At 37.9% G+C, this 12,390-nt stretch overlaps 1 protein-coding gene across 2 annotated transcripts in view; it reads left to right on the top strand.

Annotated features, from left to right (window-relative positions):
- The window catches only part of ADK (adenosine kinase), a 272,423-nt gene that overhangs the window by 242,000 nt on the left and 18,033 nt on the right, over positions 1-12,390 (top strand). For both annotated transcript variants that reach the window (XM_041473499.1, XM_041473508.1), the window contains exon 10: positions 12,089-12,175. In XM_041473499.1, coding sequence (XP_041329433.1) covers positions 12,089-12,175 — 87 coding nt within the window. The remainder of the gene's footprint in view (positions 1-12,088; positions 12,176-12,390) is intronic.

Here is a 12,390-nt window from a genome sequence, read left to right as displayed (position 1 = left end):
ACAGACTCTGGTAGCCCATCATCTTTAATTTAGAGATTTTATTTCCCATATTGTGATTACAGTTGAATGAACATTGTAGAAAAGTTTAAATTGTAGCTATCTGTGTCATGCTTTTGCCATAAATGGTGGAACTTATGTTTTTAAGCCTCTAATCTTCACCTGCTCAAGTAGTCTCTATAGAACAGTTGCACAGAATGGAAGGAGAGTAAAATGTGGGTATGTATGGTGTCCCTGGATGAAAATTAACTGCAGGAACTGACCCTTTGATTAGAAGTTTCTCTGCTGTAGCATCCAATTTCAGACAGTGAAAGTTGTGGGAAGTAGATGGCTGAATGGAAGGCAAATCCTTAACTCCAGGAGCGACAGAGCAGAGATCCTCAATAGTGGAAAAAGCAGACAAAGGGGAGATTTGAATGGGTCCTGCTTTGCCTGACTTAGGGGACTTGGAATTTATTTTGTGTAAGAGGACAAAATGTTTAGAATGAACTTTGAGGGCACGTGGGAGGCTAATTGGAGTGCTTTGAAATGGTTAATTGTCTAAAAGTGGAATTGTGAGATTTTATGATCAGTTTGGCTCAGTGATTTCCACAGCAGGTTTTAGAGATAATGGAAAGTGGAAATTATTTAAATGCCATATGTGAAACAGGCTGTGCACGTCAGTCTGATACCAATGACCTGGCCTTGACACACCTGAGCATATTATAGACTATGAAGTGGCAGTTAAGATATAAACCTTTGGATGCCAAAAATAATGCTTATGTAGTTATGTAGTTGATCCCATGTAATGAAAGTAGACTCTGTCTTATTTTCACCATAACTGTTTTCTTTGCTATGAATAATAAAGACAGTAAAGAAAGCAGACCTGGCATAGAGTATATACAGATAGCAGCAGATTTAGTGAATAGGGTAAACATGGACTGGTTTTATATTGTTATGTTTTGCCTATACCTACTCAGTAATGCTAATGTTTGTTCAAAATAATGCACAGGGTAGTCTGACAGCAGATTTAAAGTTTGGGAAGCTGCATGCACTGATTTTGTTTGCTGTAGTTCACTACCCTGTACCCCCCACTGCCCTCCTAATCCGTCCTGATTCTTCTGCCTACCCCAGTGATTAGCAGTCAAAACTAAATCAGAGAGGAGTCGATGGAACCAAATATTTATGTGCCTTGTAATGTGACACTGTGATACTGTACTGTGAACCTGAAAAGATGCCAGGCCATGCGTTGTGTCTAATAGCAATTGATCAAAAGTGGAACTGCAGAACTATACTCCAAATTGCTGGCTTTATAAATTTGATAATAAGTACATTTCTTGATAGAATATAACAGTGCAGCAAAGTGTGCATGCCCTCTCTTGCCTCCGCACCTGTCCAACTGCAGAATGCTGTTTGTATAGTACATTGTCGTCGCTGACAACTGAATAAGAATTTTTAGGAGCAGTTGGCTATCAAGTGATGGCAAATTTAAAGGTTATGCAAATTGTGCCAGTACAGCCCAGCTTGTTTCAGACCTCTTTTCTCTATTATCATATCAATTGAGTCAGCTCATAGTAGACAAAGCAAGGTTATGGGAACCACCTAGAGCATCATGCACCATTAAACATCAATGCAGCACACATGAACATCTGCAACAACGATCTTATTAACAGAGGGTATAACGGAAGGCAATAAACAGCTTTCTTAGTCATCTAATTGTAAAAAATTTAATAACGTAATACTTGCATTATTTATCAACAGCAATTTGGTCAAAAATTACACAATTGCAGTGGATTAGATTACAATACCTATTGTCTGCTGTAAATTGCTACAAAAATATGAAAATCCTTTCGTGAGCAATAAAACACTTTAGTTAGTAGAATGCTAAAAATGCAATTTCTTTTAATTTCTGACATATCATGAAATATAAGTATCTGCCTTTTGCACTGACATTTTTATACTTGGCTAAAACCAAATATTATAAAAGAACCTAAGAATTGTTTTTGGTTTCCTGCTTGTCTAGATAGCTTGAACATTTCAAAAATCAGGGCACAGTTGTTTTGTTGTGAAAAGTAGCATACAGAAAACATAAAATAACCTTGTGTGTGTGCAGTCAAAACAGATGTTTGGAAGGACAAAGTAAAGCATATTAGATGTCTGTACTGGACATGTGTTGTGTGTTGGCTTCTGGTGGAGACACTGCACTGCTTGAAGTGAGAGGAGAAGAAGATGAGAGTCTGTGAAGCTGTGATCTCAAATAGCTGAGGGAAATGTATACAAAAATTAAAGTATGTTAGAAGTTGATAAAGAAGAGAAAGGACATTTGGCTCTCTAAGGCCAAGCCAAACTCTAGGAATAGGTTAGGCTTGAAGCTCACCCTTTGCTGGAGTCAGATACACTGGTGGCAGGGACAGCCCCCCTCTCTGTGGAGGGGGGCACTGCTGGACTCCCTGGGAACCAGAGGCTGCTCGGAAAGCTCAGAGCTACAGGAGGAGAGCACCACTCTTCCTGTTTCATCCTCTATGTGCAAATGCACAGGTATTTAAAAATTAAAACAGAAGGAAATAAGAGACTGGATGAATAAATCAATGCAGGCTCAAAAGTTGAGTTTGACAAGTGCGTTCAGCAGAGAATCCTGCTCCAAACATTAGGCTGCTTCCAAGCAGCTTTGTTCCTTCCTGTCACCGTCTGCTCCCGACTGTTGCCACTGAGTAGCAGTGACCAGATCAGATTTGTATTTATGTGGAAGAAGAATGAAGCCTTCTCATTTTGTGTTAGCGTAAAAATCCAAATTGTGCCAGGATCACTGGCTACAGTTAGCCTCCTGGTCAGCAGTATACACCTCAGTCATTGCTTTAATCAACAAGAATCAACAGGTGATGGCGAAGGATGTGGGGAAAGAGGAAAAGTGATTAGACAAAGATGAGTAGAAGCTTGGTAAAAGGATGAATTTGGCAAGTTGAGAGTTTCAGGCATTAATTTTACCACAGAAAAAGGAAAGTTTCTCTTAAAAAATGTTAACATCTTTCCTTTTTAAATCTGGTTTTATGTCCTCTAAGAAAAGATGGGGGGAAAAAAGCAGTGAAACTGTCTAAATAGCCATTAAGTGTATGTTTTCTACTGAAATGCTTCTAAAAGGAACAAATAACAAGTATTTTCCATTTTTTCCACATTTTTGAGTTGCAGTTCAAATAATCTCTGTAGGCTAACCAGAGTTTTTCCTGCATTATCTCTGCAGTTTTTAAAGCAGTATCTGCTTCTTGCCTTTCTTCTTAACTTTTTATAACTTAATTGTATCAGAAGTGTGTCCATATTTTGCTTATACACATCTATTTATTTGCTCACCAACCTTGCTTATCAGATTGGAAACTCTTCAGAGCAGGATTCTTTTTACTTCTGAAACATACCTTGGTGGTCATCTTGACAATACAAGAATAATACATATTACAGAGATCATGAGTTGAACTCACCTGTGTGCACCAACTGAAGTTTGATTAATCATAAAATGTTTTATTGATTCTAAAAAGAGAAGTGTGTCGGTTTGGGTATTATTTCGGAATCACTTAAATTTGAATTATTCAGCAAATTAATGCTACAGAAATAATACTTTAAGGAAAAATAACCAGGAGTGACAGGCGGTGATAGGAATCTGACAGCGTTCTGTAGAGAGAGGGGCTGGACAATTCTGTTTTTTCTCCTAGGCTACTTATTTTGGTTTTGCCAAGCAGCCTGACTTTAAAACATAGGGGTTTACATTAGATGACAGTGCATGCCCTGTAAAGCCTGTTGGGTTACCTTTGTGGGTGCACACGTGGGACTGCAATGCTTTAAAGGCCTTCATACACAAACATATGATCCAAGAGCTCTTGTCAGAAACTCTTTGTCAAAGCTGTTATTACAGTAACTGTGTGGAAATTAATTTAATCTACTGTGTAATCATTAATTGTAAAAATTCAGGAGTGCATAATTTACATCAAAATGTGCCTGACATTATTTTTAAAAGGTGATAGATTTACCATCCTGCTTATGTCAATGGTTAGGTAATACTTTTAAACTGATAACATGATACTACAGAGATCATAGTTTGAGGTATTTAATTATCGAAGAAATTATCTGCAACTATAATGTAGGGTAAAAATAAGCTCCTTTATTTTGGGTCAGATTTTTATCTTATGCTGGTATAACCCTTAAAGAATTCCATTAGAAACAGCAGAATTTCTCTGTTTCAACTGGCATTTTAAGAGTAGGATATTTTCTCATTGACATTAGAACAAATTTTGGCCTCCACTGCAATGACATCTTCTAAATAGATTTAAAACCTGTTAAAGTCTGATAAAATTCATTTAGTAAGCATGTTTTATTCTTCAAAAGCAAACAAGTAGTCTTGGGAGATCTTAATTAAAGGAAACATGGAGCTTACAAATACAGAATGAGAAGAAAAAAAAATTGTAAAATTCTAGAGCTGAGCTCTGAGATAAAAGGCTGAAAAATTGAAATTTCTACATGTAATCTGAATTTTTAACAGCAGTGCCGTATAATTTCAGTGGTATAGCTACCTCATGAATGTTCAGCTAGTAACCAATTTTTTTTTCAAGGAGAAGCAGATATATACATTAACTTATTTTTAGTAATACATCTAGGGAAGGCTGTCTCTCTCATTCCAATGGACTGATTTTAGTTATGAAACTAAATATAAATTCTCCCAGAAGAAAAATCTCCTTCAGAGTTGCTCTGTAGTGACCTAATGCTCATTCCTTCTCTTTTCAGTCTTACTGATGCTCAAGTGAAATGGAAGTGCCTTGGGCCCATTTCTGCCTCCACTGACAAGCCATGCTTCTCAGATTATCGTGTAGCATAAAAAAAGCTGTCATGTAACATGGCATTTATTTAAATGATGTGATTTCTGTGTTCACCACTCTGAAACTGAGGTATAGCTAAGAAAGCTTGCAAGTTTTGACAGGTGTGTTTACCCCGCTAGGGCAATATGCTTAATGTATGAAAAATGTGAGGCAGAATACAGTTTTTGTCCTACTCAAAATCAAATTATAATGTGTTTTTCTCTCTCTTATTTTGGTTTTGTTTTGTTTTTAGCCAATGCCCTGATAAGGCTTTGAGTACGAATTGCATTGACATGATTTATAGGTTGATAACTTGTCAGAGGATTCTCCCATAGGACAGGGTTTTGGTGGCCTAGCTGTGCAGTGGTTTAAAATACATTTGTAGAATACCGTGGAGTGAAGTTCAAGGATATATGTTTCCTGTTGGTGTGTTGGTCAGTGAATGCACACACAGTCTGGTTTCTGAGCTGAGAGATGTTTCATTTTTGCACATCCTCACAGCCATGCTTCAGAAGGCTGAAGAGTGTGTGTGAGCAAAACATGTGTCCCTGTAAGCCAGACACTCCTTTGTGATGTGTTCCTTACACTGGGCATTGACATTCCAGCTCTCATCATCTGTGTGTGTTCACGAGTCTTGGCTACCTATTTACAAATAGAAATAGATTTGTTTGTATTTCTAATTCCTATACACAGCTCAAAAAAATAATGGAGGAGGGGAGTGGCTTGGTTTTTTACATGTGAGGATCAACTAAGATGTACAGTGCCCAAAGCAATGCATGTAGGATTTGCAGTGCAGGGAGAGAGACTTAGATTTGTTACTATCCAAGGCCAGATGTGGTTTTGTGTCACCCTGTGCTCACTGGTGTGGCTCAGCTCACTGTGGTAGAGCTTGCTCTTCATGGAGATCAGGATCATACAATTTATGGGCTTTGTTTATTGTAACCCATCTCTCCTGTCTCCAGGACTGATTTTGATCTGAGCTCTTCACAGTACTTCCAGACACTCATTGTGTTGTAGCAGTGAAATACCTGCAAACCTTTTGTTGGTTTTGGTGCCTGTGACTCCACAGCCCTGGCCTTTCCTGAGTGCTGAAGCCCTGTGTGAGCCCGGACAGAAGTCAGAGGAGAGGCTGGAGCTCTGAGCGGGTCCTTATGTCTCCAGCAGCCATGCCGAGCTAGAGCAGTGCAGTCCTGGCAGCTCAGTGGGCGCAGTTTCAGCTGCCTCTGAAATCAGTGCCTGGCGGGCAAATGGCAATACTCTTGTGTGCTCGTAAGGCTTTTTCAACAGAGTTCATTGCCATTCTAAACCTTAAATATTGTGACACATGCCAGAAAGATTCAGCAGCTTGTTCTTTAGGGCAGTTTTTCCATATATATATGCACATATATATATATTTTTGAAAATGTTTTATTAGCAACAAACTGAAGCAGAACTAGTATTTTCTGTTGACCTCTTTCTTCTCCATCTTTTAAGCATAGTGTTCTGTTCACTTGTGCTAAAAATTATTTAACATGAGAAATAAAGTAGAGATTCAAGTCTTGGCACTGGCAGTGATGATATAGAAAATAATGATATTTAAGTGTGCCCCACATCTTCGATAAAGTAAACAAAACAAATTTTGCCTATAGAAGATGTTCATGAGCCATTAGTCAATGCTATTACATTTCTCACAATTGTTGTAACTATATACAGAGTTCTGAGTCCAATCTTGTGCTGATATAAATCAAGAGTTATTTCAAAGGAGTGGTGTTGAATTAACAGGATTGCAGACAGAATCAGATGTAGGTTCAGAGGATACATGCTGTGTGCAAAAATAGTGTTTAATTTTACATCATTGCTAATGGTTGATATGTGTGAGTGCACAAGTTTTTTCAGATGAACCTTCTTTCTCCTATTAACTCTAATCCTATGAATCACACTCCAGTAAGAGGCTACAAATACGACTTCTGAATCAAAATGCTCTTGACCAGATATTGGTACAATTTGTATGTCCGAGGAGAGCTATAAGGAGAAGACAAGTCTCATTTACCTCCTAGGACAGAGGAAAATGGGGTCTGCACACTGTCATTTCCCCTATGGGTATCTACAGGACTATGACTAGAGCCACAGGAGATTCAAAGTCTGTGGCATCATATTATTTTTCTGTTTCTACTGAAAATGAACTAGCTGTCTCTGAGGGACAGCACTTTGCATCCTGATCAACACTTTTGCTTAGCAAACTGCAAAGAGAATTTAGCTCCATTGCTAAAGAGACCCATTAATTGGGGTTTTTATTATGGAATTCAATTAATATTTGTATTACTTGTATCATACCACAGACATACTAAAGCATTATAAATGACAACTGCTCTGTAACTTGTTTAGGGTCATTTGTTTATTATAGCAATAAAGAATAAACAACTTCTGTATTACTAGTTATAAAGATTTCTTGGGTACATATAGGATTCATTAGAATACAGCATCATTTGTTGTGAACTATTAAAATACTAGATAGAAAGATCCCAAAGCATGTGGCTGACTTGAATCTCGCCTGTCATGCTGTAACTCCACTGAATGGCACAAAGAGATTCCTTCTTTTTCTGACAAGCCCTACATAGCTACAGCACCAGGCCCACAGTGGTGCTAGCTGGTGGAGGGAGGAAGTGTTGATGTGCAAAACAAGTCCAGCCCAACACGCACCCACAAAGTGCCAGGAGTGCCACAGTGGCCGTCCAGAACTGGCTCCTGCAAGTGCCAGCCTGCAAATGCAGGATCCCGTTCTGTTCGCTTAGAAGGGACAGGTTGCATCAGCTGTGCTGGGTTTGGAGCACATCATCACGGCAGGTGTGAAGGATTGCTAGCTGGGGTCAGCGCCCTGGCCCACGTTGCCTTGTAGCTTTGGCCAGGGCTGTGTTGATAGGATGGGAGGGCTGCAGTGTCTCTTTGATGTACATTAGCAAGTGTGGTGTCATTGTGTGAAGGACAGCAACAGCATTCTTTACTGTCGAGCAAAACAGGAGAAAGTATTGCTGTACTGAGGGTTTTTGAAGATGTATTGATGTGCTGAAGAAGACACAGAGACTTAGAGCCTGTAGCCTTTTGGGGTTTACCTTCTGGAGACAGGTGAGAGCTAAAAATCATCCTAAGCAATATGGTCTGGTTTCAAATACTTTTCTCATTACTTCTTACCTTACAGCTGCCCCGAGACATTTATAGGTTTTGAGTTCAGGTTTCTATGCTCTGTTAAGTTCTTCCTGTCTCTTTTTTTTTTTTTTCCTTTTCTTTTTATCTCCTTTTTTTTTTTTCTTTTTTGGCCCCTGATCTAAAGAAAGTTAGAGAGGGTGGAGGTGGGGAGGAGACGGGACAGAATTCTGTTTCACAGTTGTTCCTTTATTTTACAAGTTAAAGCTCACAAAAGAAACATGAATGTGACTCCATCTTGTAAGCATCTGTACTACCACTACCAACCCATGGATCAAAAGATTATTTGAGGAAATAGCTAGACCTTTTTTCTATGTATTTTAGGTCTACCTTCTTCCTTTCATTTTATTTTAAAACAAAATTAAGGACACTCCAACATGTTGCCCATAAGAGTTCTGTTACAGGTAATTAAATGTAAGTTTACACATTTAATCTACTTTTAAGAGCAAGAGAGACTGGTAAATGACCCAGTTAAGGAAAGTACTCAGCCTAATTGGATGTAACGATTGCTTGCTGGTGTTTATTACTGTACTAAGAGTAGACATGTAGTCTGTGATTCTAATTTGGTTTAGAGACAGACCTGTAGTATTTGCACCTATCATCGGAGTTCGATTGTTTCTGCTAACATTGTGAAATAGGCTTGTATTCATTTGGGAGCTTAAGAGTATTAGAATGGAAGGAGCACTGGGTTTTTTCAGTTACTATTGCTGTCCAGTTATTATCTCTGCAGACTGTTTTACCTACAATAATATGTTATACTGGATATGCTAGCATATATTTTTGCCTAGGAAATTAGAGATTTCACCTCTTTATATATGTAATGTGAGAGATTAACAAGAACTAAATTTACCAATGAGCTGTATCCTTCTGACTTACCTGTGAACTTACCTTGTCTTCGGCCTATGCAGTCACATTAATGTCTGGGTTTGATTATTTCTATGTCATTTTGAAAGAGTTGAGTTCCTGACAAATGTAAAGTCACTGGAAGTTGAATCAAAGACCCAAAATTTTAGGTTTCATTAATGCTTATTTCTAAAATTTCCCTAATTGTCGACACCTTGTTGCAATTTGCACTCACAATTTTGGGCTTCCAGGAAATTATATCCAAGTGGAGTATGTTGTATCATAGAAGATATTTGTTACATAAAAGTAGAACCCTGGATTTTATGCCCAGAGCAGCAGCACTTGGACTTCAAAACACTTATGTAATTATTCTTTATTTCCTAAGCTCTCAGAATGATGAATGAAATCAGAACTGACTTTGAAAAGCAAGGCCACTGACGACCGGTGCACTTAGCCAAGGTGTCTCAGTGTCCGCTATGATGGATTTGGGAGTTTTACAGCATAATGGATCAAAAATAAAGTTAAAGCAATATTAAATTGACAAAAAAAAAAAAAAGGATATTCAGAATGGAGACTTCTGCTTCATCGTGATTCATCTTGTTGTGTTTAGTTGCTACAAAACACAGATCAGTAAGTGAAATTAGCTCTTTTGGTTCTATTACACAGACATAGCAATGTAATTTAATGGCAGCTTTAATTCTAACTTACTTCATTTATTGTAAAGGAAAGGGAAAAAAACCCCAAACCTCAGTATTCTTTTGTTGATCTTACAGTATATATTATTGTCAGCTGTAGTTTTGTTGATTCTACTATGCTAGAAGTTCTCCTAAGGTTAAAGAAAGATAATCTGCCTATTGGATATGTGCAGATGATAATATTTTGTAATTCAGTATGTGCTCCAAAGCCATGCTGGCTCCTTCTTAAACTTCGGTACTTCAAAATATGATATTATTGCTCTGCTTGAAAATATGTAGGAAGTTGCAGAAAGAAAATGTATTACCCAGGTAGACATTGAAAACTGTGACCAGAAGAAAAAATTAAAAAAAATTGTACACAGGAAAACTTTCCTAATATATTTGGGATTTTAGACTAATTCAGTTACTTACAATTATATCTACTACAGAAAGGATAAAATAGGAGCTCCTACTGCAATACTTACCTGCACATACTAGAGGGAGCTGAGGGAGGGAGTCAAGACAGAGGAAAAGAAAGGGAAAAGATGATTATGAGAACTTTCATTTGTGCTAGTTTGCTTGAACAGAATCTTATTTGATGCCATACCCCATTTACAGCTTTCAAAATACAGTGTGCACTATTCACTCTGTGTGCCCAAACACAGACATTTGTATGCGTATGCAGTTGTCTGCTGTGCATTTAACATGGAACATCTGTGTGTGCCCATGCACACTTGGGAAGGAGCAGGTTAGTTTATTACAATGTGTCTTCAACAGACTTAGCACATTGTTCATTGTTTTAGTATTATCTAGAGCAAATCAATATACCTTCTTGTGAAATGGATGAATACATTCTGCTTGTCTGGCAGAGTTTAATGTAAGACCTCTTTCATGATTTCCAATTCAAATGAATGCTGTTAAAATTACTAAAAAACATTGCTCTTGAAGACTTATCTTAAGAGCACAACACAGCATTGAAGCACATTTCTAAATAGCTTTCTTAACAGAGTAGAGAGTAGGATGCCCTGAGAACTGACTGAAACCTGTTCTTTAATTGGAATATTCATCTTATGTTTTTCATTACCCTTTTTCCTTTGCCTCTCATGGATGGTTGTTGCTAATGCTCCCCTCCCCTCCTGGTGGGCCAGCCAACAGTTCCCTCTGGAGGCAGCATCATTATATCTGCCTGGTTCACTTAGTAGCAGATGGTGAAGAGCAGTAGAGCTGATACACTGCATTTCACAGAAACCAGGATCCTTCTGGTACCTCTGCAGCATACGCAGACTTGCCTGATTTGAGACTGTGAATTCTTTATATGCCTTCCAAACTAGGTTTCCTTGTTTGCTACTGTGTATGTCAGTGTAAGAGTGATTTTTATGGTCTGCTCTGTTGCTGGACAGTGAAGAAACTACTCATCTCCAGGTTTCAGCTACTGGAAGCTCTGTTTTCCATTTTATTTCTATTTTTACCAAAAATTAAAAGAAAACAGCTCTGATGGTTTTTCTTTTCACTGGTTGACAGGCTTTTCTTCCCCCTCCCCTTTTTGTAATTCCTGCTGTCTGCCAAAGGACAATCTGTTTGCTCTGAGACAGTTTAATGCATACTGACTACCAGAGGCAGAACTTCCATTGGCTCTGTTACAGGGGTAATTTACACTTTAACAAGGTATTGTGACAAGGTGGTAATTATATTTTTATCACGTCATTATGACATTACCACCTGGAAAGCCATAGCTGATTAATTAGTGGCATATATTAAATTTATAACCCTGGAACTCTACAGTTATCATACCTAAGTGGTGTAATTATGCTGAACTGTGGTGTGGCAGTGAATTGGAGGTGAAGATGCTGAGTATCCACCTATTGCAATACATTTAATGAGTGCCAGTAGAGGGCAGGGAGCTGAAGGAAATAGTTGGGGTTTTTGAAATAAATATTAAGGAAGAGAGTGAAATCATTGAAATCTTGAAACCAAATCCAGTCAAATGGCAAGTTCCAAGGCTTCTTACATATATGGTTTCTTTTAAAAGGTGTAATTTGAAAGCACTTTGATTTACACTTGCTTTTGCTTCTTATTTCACAGTTTTCTTTCAGGTAATTCACATCAATTGTGGTTTTAACAATGCAGCAGTTTCTGTTGATGTTTTGGAGGCTTGTACTGGCCATTCTGGAGGCTATCTCACCTTGCTGAAACTAGTAGAAAGCACTGGTTTTGGCAGGACAGGTTTTTCTGACTTTTGTCCATATGCCCAGGTCTTTTATGGTGTTCCTTCTGATGTAATTTATTTCTTTTACTCTTTTCCTTACTCTTTTTCTCTTGTCCTTAGTATTAGGAGGTAGAGGAAATAAATTAGGCTGGAAGTAAATAATGAAAATGCCCACAACTTATGGTTTGTTTGAATGTATTCCCATATTCCCACAAAATAAATACAGACAGAAATATAAACCAAATCTATTTTTACCCAAATTGTCATGCTAAAGGTCATAGTTTTGAATTGTTTTGATTTTCCCTGTTTGTTGTGCATTTCAAAGTCAGATTCCCAAGTAACTCATGTTTTATTCTTCCCTTTCTCTACAGAAAATGAAGTGACTACTTTCCCTGTGTTGGTGAGTGATCAGAGTGAAATTGTGGATACCAATGGAGCTGGAGATGCATTTGTTGGAGGTATTTCTTACTTCTCTCTGTTGTTTTGAGATTATCTTATTATTCTCTCTATATAAAATCTACTGTTTTTTCATTCACCAGTCCTTCAGAACAAGCTTCATTCTTTTACAGCTTTTCTCTGCATCATATAAAAGTTATATGATTTAATTAAGTTCTGACTTGCAAAGGGAAAGTGTGTTCTATTACTTCAAAAATAATATGCCATTATGCTGTAC

This window comes from Pyrgilauda ruficollis, unplaced genomic scaffold (genome assembly GCF_017590135.1).
Source record: "Pyrgilauda ruficollis isolate IOZ18807 unplaced genomic scaffold, ASM1759013v1 scaffold11, whole genome shotgun sequence".
Lineage (NCBI taxonomy): Eukaryota > Metazoa > Chordata > Aves > Passeriformes > Passeridae > Pyrgilauda > Pyrgilauda ruficollis.
This window is presented reverse-complemented; position numbering and strand designations above follow the sequence as displayed.